Below are 16,059 nucleotides of genomic sequence, written 5' to 3' on the forward strand. Positions count from 1 at the left end.
AGCGCGTGCCGGAAGCAGCTCATTCCCGCGCCGTCCTGGCCTTGGCATCGCCGCTTCTGTGTAAATTCAATTATGGTATTTAGATCATAGAGCGAAGACGTCATTAAACTAGAAAATTAATGATGAAAAGAGAAAAAAATAAAGTGTATTGGACAAAACAGAGAGGCCGCTGTGTTCTTATATGAACAAATTGTCCAGGTTTGTTCTTAAAAAACAGCTTTTATATTTAAGCAAGTCAGCAGCTCATCTTAGGTATGAGATAAGTGGGAGTGTTTATATGTGTGGGATGGCATGTTTTGATACTTTCAAAATGTCCCAAGAGAATAGCAAATCATTATGAAAGCGTCTAGTGGGGACGTCCCCAAACCGAAAATAGATTTGTAATGGAACTATATGTCAATTTAATTTCCATCCTCTTACTCATGATTCAAATCTCCTCAAGTGTTTACTTTAGACGTTTGTTATGCAAATACACAAACACAACATCAGACTTCATCACGCCCAAAAACAAGTTTTGTGAGAGTTTAAAAATGTTATGGGACAGCTAAACTTCTCTGTATTAAACACATTTTAAAAAAAAATTGTTAATCTTTTCTATGTCAGGCTCATAGTTTGCAGTTTATTGGCATAGGTTGCCACAATTCTCCTGAGGCTGTTATTGTACAATTGTTACCAGTCTTCAGGAAGGTTAGCAGTAAGAAGCAAAAAGTCAACAAGACTTGATACATGCCTAACATGTATATTAAATGTGCATCCAATCTCAAAACCAACCTACTCTCTTCACAAGAGTCACTTCACTTTAGCTAATTTCCTCTGTTAATATTTTTCACAGAATGCAATGGTGTCTTTCAAGGAGCTTTGCGGCTTGACTCCGGCAGCTAATATGAAGCAGTGTATCTTGACTGTGTCGTCCTGGTTGATGAACAGCGAGCGAACACTACACGTGGCGGTAGATCTGAGCGAGGCCTACCCCACCATGGAAGCACAGGGCCCCATTCCAGAGCTGCTGCGTAAAGTGCTCAACGCTTATGACACGGTATGGTAACATTCTGTAGCGCAGTGCTATCAGTACATTATAGATAGTTTTAATGGCAACAACATAAATGTTATGTGGCCCATACTTACTTTCAGTGGACCTCCGCAAAAAATCAATAACTTTTACAATTGGTTTTGATTTTGATTTGACAAAAAAATCTATAAAATATTAATAAAGCTTACATGTAAAATAAATTGTTATATTAATTTTTATAAAAATATATTAATATTAATAGAAATTACAAGTAAAATAAACTGTTATATCATAACCAAACACATACCGGAAGTTAACTTAGGGCCAGATGCGTGCATCCAATGAAACTTTCGCTAAAACATGCTCTGCTCTTTCTTGTTTGTTTTTCTTTCCATATAATGAATCTTTACTCAACAGTTGCAGTGAATTATTTTTGTGTGTTTGGAGTGGCATCATGCCCTCCAAAGCTGCTCTGTCAGACGCTTCTGCTCTTTATCGCTCATTGGGTTTTGATTTGAGTAGACATGCTCATATATAATGAATGCATGATGTACTGGGAGGATGGGTGGGTGTGTTTTGTGTCTGTCGATATGTCAGCTTCCCAAGCACAGAAAATATATCTTAGATTTCCACTTTAAAACACAGCCACGGAAAATCTGCATTTCTGCATGTATTCTGCAATTCCAATTAAGTGTCTGTTGAATTTCAACAGACGCAAACCTCAGGAATGACATAAAGTCACCTAACAGCAATGTGAATTTGTGAAAAACAGAGAGAAAGCCAAGGCACAAAGAAATTTGTTAAAAGAATTGTTCATTTTAAACTGATCCCACCATACATGTAAAACACATTGTGTAGTATAAACGTGAAGATGAACTTGTTTTCATTGCAGTATTGAAGAGCTGCAAACATTGCAACGTTTTGTTAGATTGACCTGTGTGTCTCGTTTTAACTTCATTTGGAACCTATATAAATGTATTTGTTTGGTTGAACACAGAGAAAGATATCTGGACGAATGCTTGTACACCATTGACTACCATAGTAGGAAAAATTACAATGGTTGTCAAAAGTGGCTAAGAACTGTTTGGTTTCCTACATTCTACAAAATATCTTCTTTTGTGTTCAACAGAACAAAAAAGTTAAAACGTCATTGTTTCTACTATGGTAGTCAATGGGGATCAAGAACTGTTTAGTTACAAGCATTCTTCCAATTATCTTTCTCTATGTTCATCTAAACAAAGGAATTTATACAGATTTGGAACACTGGAACTGTTCCTTTAGCATTTGCATATCTTATATTACTATATATGAATATTTGGTACCAAAATGAGATGACTCGTTTTTTTATTTATTATGCATTCCAATTAATATCAATCAAACTGCAGTTGGTTTGTTTTGATTTAAGTCTGCTAACTAACACAATAAAATACAATAAAAACATGATAACATAATGAAAAACATGATTTTTATGAGTAATCTCATTTTATACCAAATATTCATATGGTGTGTTTGTCCTATAAGCAGAATGAGCAACGGCTTCCATCTGCATGTCTTTATAGCGGGATATAAATTTACTGTCTTGTCTGGCCTATGTAATGCAACTCAATCTCTCTTCAGTCGATACAGCTTATTACTTAGTGCGCGTATATGCTTGTGAGATTGAGTTTCTCTGGGGAGGGCATGCCTGATATGGAACTTTTACTTCCTGATGAGACCTGACTTACTGTTTCCTGTTGTTTGTTTCCAACAGATGATCCAGACGAGTCGCACGCTGATCGAATCAGCCGATGGCGTGTACTCCAAACTCACACAAGCACAGCGAGCAGGTACAGCTACAGGATACCGTGCACACGTGTACTGTAATATACACTCCACAAACTTGTTTCAAATGATTTTGGTAGCTGAAGTTAACTGGAGCTACATACTGCATGGTTGTATTTTGCAGTATGTTTTGGAAGAAGGATTGATGGATTAAAGGAAGGCAAGCGAGGGAGGGAGCGAGTAAAAACTCTGACCACAATGCTTTTTTAGCAAACGAACATTGTCTTAACCTGTCACTGTCAGGTTCATTTTTGTATGAACTGTCCTTTTAACTGAGAATTCAGCTATAGAGTGAGAGAGAGTATCAGTAAATAACCGAGGTTGGCGTGCTATAGCGCCGTCTCCTCGCCCACTCCTCTTTCTCATCTTCTGTTCTTCCACCTCCGTCCGTCTATTTTGCACTGATGGAGAGGTTAAATCATGCCTCTGCTAATAACCTTCTCGCTCTCACTGTTTTTCACTCAAAAATAAACACGTTTCACTGACAGTCTCTCACATTCTATCCGTCTTTCGCTTATGCAGATCTGGACTTGTCCAGCTGAGTGTCACAGCTGCTGATCTGAACCTTAATTAACAGGGTGAGGGGAGGGGGCAGCTGTTTGACACAGAGATAGAGAGAGAGAGAGAAAGAGAGAGAGATAGAGAGAGAGAGAAAGATAGAGAGAGATAGAAATAGTTAAAAGTGCCGGTAGGCTTGTCCAGCTCCTCTCCATCGTAATAAACACTTCGGTCCGACTCTGCTAATTAAATGTGATTATGATCATTTTGATGGAGTGAAAGACCGAAAGGAAAAACCGAGAAGTACAAATAACCATTTTTGCAAACATAAATGATGCTTGTGTCCCACGGTTTTGTTAGCATAGCAACATATTGTATGGCTGTTATTCTCAGCCAAATTCACATTGGACATCAAGTGGTTTGTGATGTCACTGTTCAGGAAGCTATAGATGTACACATTAATGAATGCATTGCACATACTCACAAAGAGAATATTTTCCGTTTAAAGGAGTAGTTCACCCCAGAATGAAAATTCTGTCATGATTTACCCTCTTGTCATTTTTAACCTGTATGAATTACTTTCTTCTACAGAATACAAAATATATTTTGAGGAATGTTGGTAACAGGAAACCGGTGGTCCCCAATTGACTTGTATTTAGTGATGCACGATAAATTATCCACCATATCGGTATCCATTATAATAACGATAATAACATTAAGGCCGATATTTTATAGCCGATAAATTATGAATAATTTCCTCAAATTGAAGCACTTCAGCTGCACGCTGCTCATTGTTAAAATCCAGTACAGTACTTTATTTCTGTCGTGATCATTCACTTAATGTTATTAGCAAAACATTGTTGATGCACTGTAGTATGTAGATATTTATGAACATGTATATTATAGGAACAAATCATATTGTTTGAATCAGACTGCTATCTGAATGCTTACTGTCTTTAGACCTATTAGACTTGTGGCTATTGAGAACATTTTCTGGGTTGGTCTAGATGAACATCTTTTATTTGTTTATTAAATAAACATTATTCCAGAAAAGTTTAAAAGTTGAAGAATCTTTAACCAGTTTAAAGTAGGCTTGGTACATGATTTTTAAGGAGACAAAAAATGTTTTCAGTCTAAAATGTTATATTAATATTTAGGTACTGTATCAGCCAATATATCGGTTATCGACTGACAATGTTCAATAATGATCGGTTATCGTTATCAGCCAAAATTGACATATCGGTGCATCCCTCTTGCATTGGTTTTGTGTCCATACAATAGAAGTGAATGGGGGCTTTTGTTAACCAGCACTTTTTTAAACCGCTTCTTTTGTGTTTTACTTAAGAAAGATAGTCAAACAGGTTTGAAATGAGAATGAGGTGCGTAAATTATGAAATAATTTTCTTTTTTAGGTGAACTACTCCTTTAGCGCTCAAAATAGGGTTACATAGTATAGTCCCATAAATCCTCATATGTATATATAACTGAGTACATCCATTTAGTTGATATTCATTAAAATCTTCTGCATGCAGTTAATACTTTGGAATGAGTCACATATTGTATCATTTGCTCTTTGAGAGAGCTTTTGAATACTTGTGTAACCCACAGTCACTCAATCCTGTTTCTTTCATCCTTTAATCCTTTTTTCTCCTAATCCTATTTTTTATCCCTGTTTTTTTCTCTGCCCTCATCATAACACCTCAGACTCCGCTCCACACGACAACATGTCACATCCAATCATCCATTCAGGAGCCAGTCATTCATCATACACTTACATCGCCATAGCAACCACATTAAGAAACTGTGTGGAATTGATGCACGCATCTTATGTTATTTGCATTCATATTGCTCTTTTCGTTGGGCTAGTTTTCTGTTCTGTACCCGCCTTGGGCTCCTAATTTCACATGACCTTAAAGATGTGCAGTTCCCAATGAACCTATTTAGATAACCATTCTGCCAGAAGTGACACGCTAAACCGATAAACTTGGAGTAAGTACAAGTGTCCTCATTTGCCACTGTAGCCACAGGGACTGAAGAAAATAATGCAAGTGTAGAGTAACTACAGACGATATTACTTTAAAAGTGTGTGTATGAGCCGCATGCTTTGAAGGTACTGTATCTGTTGGCACTTGGTACATATTGGCTTTGGCTGTGGAGATCAGAAGACTTGGACTGAATCCCAGATGGGAGAGGGGTGAAGAGGACAGGGGTTGTGAACATTTTGACACCTCCAGGCTTTAGTGCCCAGACACCGTATGTCTTAAGTGTTGAGAACCAGCATAGCTCTGTCCAGTTGAGGCACACATCGAGCATTACATTTAGGACACAATCCTGTGTCACATCTGGGTGTTTTTTTAAAGGGAGTGTGAAAATTTGATAAAGGTCAAAGGAAACAGAAAGTGGGAAACTGGTTTTATGGTTTACAGAGGCAGGTGGACATAAATGTGTATGTGTTTGGAAGACCACTGTGACACAGATTAAAAGTGTTTTGCTTTTTTATTAAATGGCATCATTCAACTAAAAGAAGGTCATTATTTATTCTTCATGTCATTCAACATCTGTACATGAGTCTTTCGTCTCACAAAAGCGTTTTTTTTGCCATTAGAAGTCAATAGAGGCCAGTGATGTTTGGTTACCAGCAATCTTCAGAACATATTTTGTGTTCTGCTCTGCAGAAGAAAGTCATACAGGTTTGGATTGACAGGAGGGGGTGTACATAATGAAAGATTTTTTTGGGGTGACCACATTAGATTAAGGCATTTGTTTGAAGTGAACATTTGCTAATAAAAATGGCACCGAAGTTTAGACAGCACACCAGTGTTTATGGACATACACGGTGAATGCTGAAGTTTTTGGAGATGTTCCTTATAAGTATCATGGTGTTGTATGGGTAGTGCCGATGGGTTCATTGAAGTCCAATATAAGCATCTAAATACATTGGTACACATTACATTGTCATCTGATGCATTATTGTAATGGCACAGTCCTATTTCAATGAGGGATTGACTGCTTTTGCACTTATTTTTTATTTTTTTTTGTGCTGTTGAAAACATCGATTTGATGGATGGCAGCGTGACACATGCTGTTCTACTTTAGTGAGTGCTGAACATTTGTAGCACATTAAAATTGTTTTGTTTGACATCAACATATAAACATTTTCTGTGTTAGATCAGCTACCACACTGTCACTGAAATGAAAAACAAACATTTTATGCCTGAATTGTACAGTTTGTCTTTTATCATTTCGTTCATTTATATATCCAAACATCCACACGCACATGCTGCTTTTCCATTTATTAATCTATCTAAACATACATAAACAGCTGCTGTACTCTCTCATCCGTCCATTTTATCTGTCCATCTATATATTCTAATCTCTGTGAATGTCTCTGTTCTGAATCATATATTGAGTAAATCACACCATTTTGATTTTGAACTTGTCAGAATATAACAGCTTTTACATTTACGTTTATGCATTTTATCCAAAGCGACTTACATTGCATTATTCTATACATTTGTTTCTATGTGCAATCCCCTGGTTGTTAGCGGCATGCTCTTACCTCGGAGCTACAGGAAAGCTTTTTAATATAAAAAAAAAAATCTTCAGGTTCACGATGCTCAGGCTAGAAATGAAATGAAATGGCTTTAACAGTGGCTGTTTCCACAGGGTTGGACTTTCACGAGGATCTGCATCGGATCGGGGCAAGAGAAGGCCTGAAAGGAAGAAAATTGCAGAAAGCCATGGAGAGTTACGCTTGGAACATCACTGTGCTGAAGGTTTGTATGTCACCCATCTAGCCAGAAATAGATGGGCTTCTTACAACATGCATGTCTTCGTGCTAAACATGAATCATGAGAGTTACGCTGAAACCCCAGCCTTATTTGGTAATACATTCAGCAATTATTTTTTGAGGAATTTGAAGATGTTGAATGAGGAAAATGCATAAAAAATGTGTTGCCAAATATAGTATATATCTCAGTAGCTCTCCTGTGCTTTTTACCTTACAGAGCGCTTTTCCACCATTGCGCCAAATCGTTCTCGTTGCCTAATCGTTCCACTCCGTGCCGATCTATGCCAGCCAGTACGTAAATGGTGTCATGTTCCACCACAGGGCTGATAAGGATTTTTTTTTATTTAAACACAAACGCGTCACACGCTGCCTTGGTTACACAAGAGACTGAGCTTAAACGCCTCTGCGAGCATTCATTAGCACGATTCAGCATAGTTAGACAACCGTGCTGAAAAATTCAGAGCCGAGAACAGTTTGTAATCATGCCGTGTCAGACTAGGCTCACAGTCTTGAAACATAACTGTAACGATTTATTTCAGACTGTGCTTAGAACGGTTCAGCGCGATGTTGGAAAAGTGCTCACAGATTGGTACCAAGCAAGGTTTAGTATGCAGCATTTGGTAGCTTCTCAATAGCAGCTGTCAGCTAATATATAGCACGTAAAGGCGGGAATTAATCAGCAGTGACGCCCAGAGGCCTTCAAGCCTGCCCCATTTACCTTTCAATACTTCGGTAATTAATTTGTGCGGGTTGCTAACAACATCGTCAAATAATTTGTGGTGTAGTCTTGTTAACTTGTTATGACATAATAGATCTCGCTTTCTTTCTTTTTCGGCATCTCTTTCCCATACAGCAAAGTTTCTATATTTTATCTCTCTCATACTTTCTCTCTCTCTCTCTCTCTCTCTCTCTCTCTCTCTCTCTCTCTCTCTCTCTCTTTCTCTCTCTCTGGAGGCACGTTTATATATTTGTGGTGTTTATGATCAGATAAGCTTCTCTAAACTGCCATGTTTTGTAACAGATTGATTTGTGTCCGTACTCATGTAAACAAAGATAAAAAGCTCACAGAGGGAAGACTAACCAAGATCTCATGGTGTAAAAGCATCATCTGACATGAAAAAATAGATATTGTATTTTCAGTTATATAGTAAACTGTAGTGTACTATAGTCCATTATATAACTGATACTATGGTGTACTTTAATTGGTACATTATACTATAGATCAGTGGTTTTCAAACTTTTTATGATTTTTTGAGGGCAAGTACCCCTTGACCAGACAACAACATTTTAGTTTAAAATAGAGTCAAATGAGAGTCAAACCTTTATTATATCTAAATGTATTCATTTATTTTTATGCATCTTTGTGTAGTCCTAAGTTCATATATAAATACTATTATCATAATTTATTGATTTTAATTATTTATTCCTAAATATCAGTTTTATATCAGTACCCCAAAGTACCACCATTTGAGAACCACTGCTATAGACCCCTTTGCAAGGTGTAAACAGTGGTCCAGAGCACTTCCGGTTTCAGTTTTTTTTTATTTAGTACTATTATTGTTTTTAATCTGACATATGTAATAAAATATTAAAGATATTCGCTTAACATTTTGATTGTTTTAAATGTTCTGTTCGTTTAGTGTAGTGTTAAAAACTGAAACAGGAAGTTGGACCAGCGTTAAAGCAGCGTTGTTTACATCTTCCTAAGTAGTCTATAGTCAGTAGTAAATGGATTTTACTACAGGTAATACTACAGTATTGTGTATAGTACTACAGTATGTACTATAGTATTTTGTCATGTGGGATATTGCTGAACATCATTACAGAATGTTTAAAGACTGGTTTTCAGTGGTGATTTGTTCTTGATGAATGTTTACAAGACGAGGAATAAAGATCTTGGTTTAGATTGTTGTGTGTCAGGGGTCAGTTTAGAATCGACTCTTATTTTGAAAAAGGTTTGTGTGTCACTGAAGATCAGATACGCAGCACAGGTGTGTGTGGTAGGGGGTTGCCTTAATTAAATCAGATGGCTCAAGACTGAGGCCTAAAAGGCTATGGAAAGTGTATCTTACACAACCCTGTTTGTGTGTCCAGTGTGCATGGGTTAATTTACTTGAAAATATTAAAGCGATCAATTTTAGAATGAAACATGAATAACATACACGTGCAGAGAGGGGGGTGGACGGTGCTCGAGCACCTGCCCAAAGTGCCCTTTTTTGATGCCTAAGGCGTTCACGGCCGATCAGAAAGTCTTGAGCACATGCCCTTTCAAAGGTCTTTTCCAGTGCTTTCACTATACTGGCAGAGCAGTTTTGCCTATCTACAGCTTGAAGACAATCTGGCCGAGTTTGACAAGTCCCGACTCAATCCAGGAAGTGTCATCAAACTGTTACCCGATACGCAGAAACACTTCATTCAAACTGTATAAAGAATGTTCCACCATGTCTCTCTGCAGTTGTCCTGGCCTCTCATCAACCCTCAGCCTAAGAGTCTATATGCATCATGCCCATATGCATAATTCATCCGTTTTAAAATATATCATTTATTTATGGCAAAAGACTCCTCTATCCAGGTCAAGGAGTTTCTCCGGCTCTGCAGGTGTTCTCGAAGGATGCATGTTCTGGAGTGGATGGAGAAAAATCATCCAGCTACCAAAATTCCTCACATCTGTCTATTTCAGATCAGGCAGGTTAAGGTGCATGACTGCAGTCTGAGCTGGAATAACGCAGTGCAGCTGATGCTGCAGGGCTCACCTTGGGAGTTGTCGTCACATTGAGTTAAATTAGTTCTGTTTCACTCTTGTCTTCCATTAGGAACGCTCGGTGACCACATGAGGCAGTTCTCCACCGTGCCTGCCTGTATGTTTGAATCATAAATGACGCTGACACAAAATGGCTTTGTGTGAAGGAACTTGTGTTGAGTTTGTACGAAAATAAAATGTAATTCTTTAATGTTTTGGTTATAGTATGTACACAATGAGAAGAGAATGAATGTCTAAAGTTCAGATTTACAGCAAACAAGAAACAAGGTTAAAAAACATCATTAGCTCAGTATAGAAACATTGGAGGTCAGTGGAAAGTCCCAATCATAATAGAAACAGATGTGTGTGTGTGATTTGGAAATAATGCGGCTTTTGTATCAGCGTATATAAGTTACCTTCAACACATACAGTACATAAAACGATTTTACATTTCCTGGCACTCTTTTCAGGGACACTCACACACGACAATGAAAAAAACACTGACCCGATACCTCTCCCTCCTCCGTCCTCTACCACTCGACTGTCCCCTTCATTTGTTTTCCTCTGGGATGTTAAAGGAGAGAGAGAGAGAGAGCGTGGGATGAAGGAGAGTGTGGTGATTTATTGCTGCGTTATCTACCAATCCTGTGGTTGTACATGCAGTGCTGCCAGTTCTGTGCACTGTGTTATCTTGTGTTAGACTGAACCCTGCAGGCTGGATTAATGCACTGCATGTTGTGGTGAAAGAAACAGACTTATCCTCCTTATTTTATTTTCAATTGTACTGCAGTCTTAAAGGGGGTTATGAAATATTATTTTCTAATTAATTGGCACATCTCGTCCTGCCAGTTTGGTCAATGCCCAAATGCAGAAAAGGTGGTTTACTGTATGCATTTTTGAACGATTAGACTTGATTGTTAGTTCAGCCCAAAATGAAATACTCATTTACTTTTTCAAAAGTCAAGTCAAATTTACAATCAGGATAGGAGAAAAGACAATCGTACGCATTGATAATAGTTAAACCTCTCTTCTTCCTTCTCTTAGGGCCAAGCGGACCTTTTAAAGCATGCGAAAGGAGAAGCACTGGACACTTTGCGACAGATTCACTGTGCTGCTCACTCGTGTGGCCTAGCCAAGAACGGAGCCTCAACGTCCCCTGCATCACCCCTGCTGCCGCCCCACCCTCGCCCCCTCCACACCATCCGTGAGAATGAGACCAACAACACCCTGCACTGAGACACAGAAAGAGAGAGAGTGTGTGTGTGTGGTTTTCTCTGTTTATCAGTATTTGGGAAGCAGGTGGTCTCAGGTTAGAAGAGTTAGGTTGGTCGAGATGTTTAAAGACACACAGGAGATGGTTTCATTTTGATCTGTGTGCTTTGCTGCTTCCCAGCTGTCTGATGCATCAGGTCTTAAATTTGCTTCCCCATTATGAAGTTTTAAGGATGTGATGGATTGTAGAGGTCCGGCCGCTCTAGAAACTGTGAATGCGTCAGGCTATCAGCTGAGACATCTGCTAGTCAAATACAAGGCCCAAACTCAATTATATTCAACAATTGATTGTAGTTTTTAACCTTGCCAGAAATAAAGTAATACTTCACTGATAAGTAAAGCACTTTAAGCTATCAGTTAAAACTTCAGGAAACAAAATAAAGAAAAGCAATGTAAATGTGAAGAAAGGCATTAGTATAGACAGGCAACAATAGATAAACAATTGATCTTAAGACTTGGTGAGCGCTCTTACTCCCCCTGCTGGGCCCTCTGCACATTTTATTATTTTAGATCTGGCTCATCTAAAAACCATCAGCTTTGTCTTAAAAGGGGCAGTTGTATAGGGGTGTTGAGTGTGTTTGTGTGAGTGTGTGAGTGTGTGTGTGTGTGTGTGTGTGTGTGTGTGTGTGTGTGTGTGAGTGTGTGTGTGTGTGTGAGTGTGTGTGTGTGTGTGTGCGTGCATGCGCGTGCGTGCACGTATGTATGTGTGATGCATAAATGATGTATTTGGAATGAGGAAAAGTGTATCTTGTTGCTAAACTGGAAACTGGAATGTCCCATTGAGACCAACTTAACTGGGAAGAACCTCTGGGAATACACAGATCTCAGCTGATCTGTCAAGCAAATAAATATTTCAATAAGTAAAGAACCATCGTAAATGACACTTTAACATCTCATTACGAGCACTTCACACCCAATAATACACACTGTTTATGAATATTCCGAATATTGTTATTAATGCTGTTAATATTGTGGGTAGGTGTTCAGTGTAATGGAGGTTATTTTATATTTGCATCGACAGGTGTCATTCTGTAGACGTTGTTCATAGGAACAGGAAATGTGAATGCTTGGGGATGAGGGTGGGAAATATTCTTTGGGTGGTTACTGTCATAATATTGTCAAATAACTTTGGATGTTACATAAAAGCCGAATGACATCAGAAATGTGTCCAAGTCATTTTTATACACTGTATCTCTTTTGTTAAAAGTAATATTGAGTTTTGAGGTCAAAAACAGGTACAAGGAGTTTTATGAAAGCACTTGTATTTTCGTCGACATGCCAGATGTTTATTAGGTTTGAAATTCCTTCATGTTTTGCAAGTCTGCACATTGCTGTATAATGAGCCATCTGCATTCCTTCAGAATCAACACTGGTACTGTTTGTCTTCTCTTGTAATTCTCTCTGCAAGATGTACTTCCATTTCTGACCCGTTCACAACCAAACGCATTATTTTTGTAATGCGATGAGAATTACTCGTTATTCACGCAATCCATAACACATAATGAGAGCCGCATTAATGAGCCCATCTTGTGGCGCAGTGCAGGTGTAAACTCTGCCATCATTAACTCCGACTGCATGGTGACCTTCAAATAAAATCATCTTGTCCCATTCCGTCTTTTTTACGCTCCTTTGTCATCTTTTCAGCAAATTACATTGAGGCCTTCTCATACACTCACTCTGTTGGCATTTGCTAATGAAGCTTTGTCTGGCCATCCACAATAGTCTTGATGAACTCTATTCAAATACTTGGATACGGCAATCCTAGATACCGTTAATAATAATATCATGATCCAGCCTCATGAGAAACATGGTGTGTTGAGTCATGTGGGTCTCCTTTGTCAGTCAATTCATGGTTAAAATTAACCTTTGTGTAAAGAGGAGAGTATAAAAACAGTGATCTTAGCTCATTGGGAGTATGAGGACAACCGAATTTGAAGTCCACAAGACATATGCCATTTTTCTACAACAAGACTGGGACAGAAGTCAAGCGCATGGACAGCACAGGCAAGGTAAGACCAATAAGAGACTGTCAGGTAGTTTTCTCTTTAGCAATAATTGTAAAAACAAAATTGAGACAAAAATCTTGTATGCTTCACCACCTGGCAGAAAAACGTATTGTATTATTGCCTCCCTATGATGTATAACACTATCGTTTTCCAATTCTTGTCTAAAGTCACTTTGGATAAAAGCATAGGCTAATTGTATGGTATATAGGGTGCATCTGGCAATACAATCTGATTTGCAATTGTAATGATTTTTAACACAAAATTACACAATCCAGATGTTTAGCTTTATTCATAAATTAACCTTTTAAAATTGCTTCAAACTGTCAGTAAACTAAACAGAAAGTAAATGTAATTAAAGCATGACTGTTAAAGTCAGAAAACCATTTGTTATTCTATTTACAACAGATTTACTGATACTATTATCCAAGTTGTTGCTTATCTGTTGGCTGTGTGATTATTACTCGGAACTTTTGAAATAAACAAGGTTGACTATATATTTTATATTTTTCATTGTATCTTCTTGCAGGGATAACAATCAATAAGACTATGAACTACTATCCTTTTACTTTCCACTTTATAATCTTTGTATTAAATTCTCTTTGTTGTTCATCTCTCCCTAGCTTCAACTCTATTCCTACTTGTCAACATACATTTGTAGATCAGTATTATCATTGGCCTAGGATAACATTTTAAAGCGATAGTTATCCCAAATATAACAATTCTGTATCATTTACTCACCGTAGAGTTGTTCCAAATCTGTCTAAACAGAGAAAGATATTTGGAAGAATGCGTGTAACCAAACCGTTCTTGGATCCCCTTAACTACAATAGTAGGATCAATTACTTTACATTTTTCTTGTTCTGTTGAACACAAAATAAGATATTTTTAAGAATGTAGGACGGCAAACAGTACTGGGGCACTTTTGACTACCATTGTATTTTTTCCTAATCAAAGGGGTCCAAGAACTGTTCGGTTACAAATATTCTTCCAATTCTTCTTCTTTTTATTCAACCAAACAAAGAAATGTATACCGGTTTGGAACAAGAGAGTGCGTAATTCATGACAGAATTTTCATTTTTTGGTGAACCATCCCTTTAAATCCTATTTGTAAAAGGTCAATTAAGTGCTAAAGGAACAATGTGAATGCAGGAATTTATAAATAATAATATACAAACAAACACAAACCAACAGTAGCATTTTTATGCTTCTTCATTATTTAAAGATTTTACGTCTCATAGTCATGTATCAATTTTCAGCATTTTATTCCTCTCTCTATAACAGAAATTTCAGCTACTGCTGCTCATAGCGCTGCTGGCGCATCTGGCGCGTGAAGCAGGGGGCGTGGCCACCTGTTGCGCTCGAGGGTCCAGGTCTTGTAAACTCTACGACCTGTTATGCCGCGCTGGACTCAGAAACGACACTTATTTCACCCGTTTTAACAACGACGCCGCTGCCGGCATTCTTACACTCGGTAAACGCAAGGTGGGCGAGAGACGCGTCCAAGACCGCCTGCAGCAGCTCCTGCACGGTTCGCGGAATCAAGCGGCGGGAATCCTGACTATGGGAAAGAGGTTCGGGGAGTACGAGCACAGGTCGCTCGTGCACGCCGGAGTGACGGCGAGCACGCCCGTGAGCCTCGGACTGGAGCGCCCTCTGAAATATCTGACGCCCACGGTACAAGAAGACGCAGTATTTATGGACGCAGATAAAAAACGATGACTCTTGTCGGGGTTTTCACCAAAATGACCTGTCTCATATGTGAAATAGACATGTGATTAGTTTTCTCAAAAAAAATAACTCAATTGATAACGTTGGGCATTTCATTATATTCATGGAGAGGGCAGTAACATTATCTTAGTTTATAAAAAGTAACTGGTATGTTTCAGTTGTGTAGTGTCTTATGTGTTCAGCAGATGGCAGGCGATGTTAATATAGTAAAATTACATTGACCTAGTAATAAAGTTTTTGGGGTCAGAAAATATATGAGACTATATGGAAGGTAAAAAATAAACTGCTATATAAGGTTTAGTTTCTTTTCCAGTAAACATTTGTCAAAAAATGCTCATTTACTTTGTCGAAACATGGTTTTGAAGTGTTGAATAGGCTACTAAAGAATTGAAGGGATGGCTCACCCAAAAATGAAAATTCATTCATCGTGTCATTTCAAACCTTTATGACTTTATTCTGCAGAACAGAAAAGAAAATATTTTCACAGAATATTGAATTTTGAACGACGGTGGTGGTACCCATTGATGTGCATTGGTTTTGTGTCCATACAATAGAAGTTAATGGGTACTGCCTTTGTAGTTTGTTATCAACATTCTTCAAAATCTCTTATTTTGTGTTCTTCAGAAGAACGAAAGTCATACAGGTTTGGAATGACAAGAGGATCTCTTTAAATAAGGAAAATATTTCATACATTGAATGTTTCAAAACGGGAACCTGAAATTTATTCCCAGCAAACTCTTTTAAGGTATAACTGTATATAGTGTAATATTTTATAGTGTAACATTTGTTTCTAGGGCGATTTTAGTTTTATTTCAAAGTATTATTATTTATTATACAATATTTACATTAAATACAAGTTATTATATAATATTATTTATTGGCATTGTATTTTATTATTAAAACACATTTTAGCACAAACTTTGGAGACATTAGACAAAAACTAAATATAGAAATAAGGAAAAAATAAATGGATATAAATTAAACACAGTCTCTGGATATATTACACAGACTATTGCAGACTTATTTTAGACTGTGCTAGATCTTCAGACGGTAATATTATGGATTATGTTATGATATAATGTAATTCAAGAAGTAAGCAAAATCATACAATCGTTTCGGCCAACATTTACAATACATATGTGACAACATAACCCAACCTAACACTTTTTGAAGATAATAAGTGCTTTTCAAGACT

At 37.7% G+C, this 16,059-nt stretch overlaps 2 protein-coding genes across 2 annotated transcripts in view; both read left to right on the top strand.

Annotated features, from left to right (window-relative positions):
• The window catches only part of plcl5 (phospholipase C like 5), a 46,194-nt gene extending 33,456 nt beyond the window's left edge, over positions 1 to 12,738 (top strand). Inside the window, exons 3-6 of the mRNA XM_056753185.1 lie at positions 833 to 1,036; positions 2,760 to 2,835; positions 6,995 to 7,104; positions 10,903 to 12,738. Coding sequence (XP_056609163.1) covers positions 833 to 1,036; positions 2,760 to 2,835; positions 6,995 to 7,104; positions 10,903 to 11,094 — 582 coding nt within the window. The 3' untranslated portion in view covers positions 11,095 to 12,738. The remainder of the gene's footprint in view (positions 1 to 832; positions 1,037 to 2,759; positions 2,836 to 6,994; positions 7,105 to 10,902) is intronic.
• Positions 12,739 to 13,079: 341 nt separating this feature from the next.
• hcrt (hypocretin (orexin) neuropeptide precursor) lies at positions 13,080 to 15,094 on the top strand. The gene is made up of 2 exons (XM_056752235.1): positions 13,080 to 13,139; positions 14,418 to 15,094. The coding sequence occupies exons 1-2, from the start codon at positions 13,080 to 13,082 to the stop codon at positions 14,853 to 14,855; spliced, it is 498 nt and encodes a 165-aa protein (XP_056608213.1). The 3' UTR covers positions 14,856 to 15,094.
• The last annotated feature ends 965 nt before the right edge of the window (positions 15,095 to 16,059 follow it).

This window comes from Triplophysa dalaica, chromosome 7, assembly GCF_015846415.1.
Source record: "Triplophysa dalaica isolate WHDGS20190420 chromosome 7, ASM1584641v1, whole genome shotgun sequence".
NCBI classification, from domain to species: domain Eukaryota; kingdom Metazoa; phylum Chordata; class Actinopteri; order Cypriniformes; family Nemacheilidae; genus Triplophysa; species Triplophysa dalaica.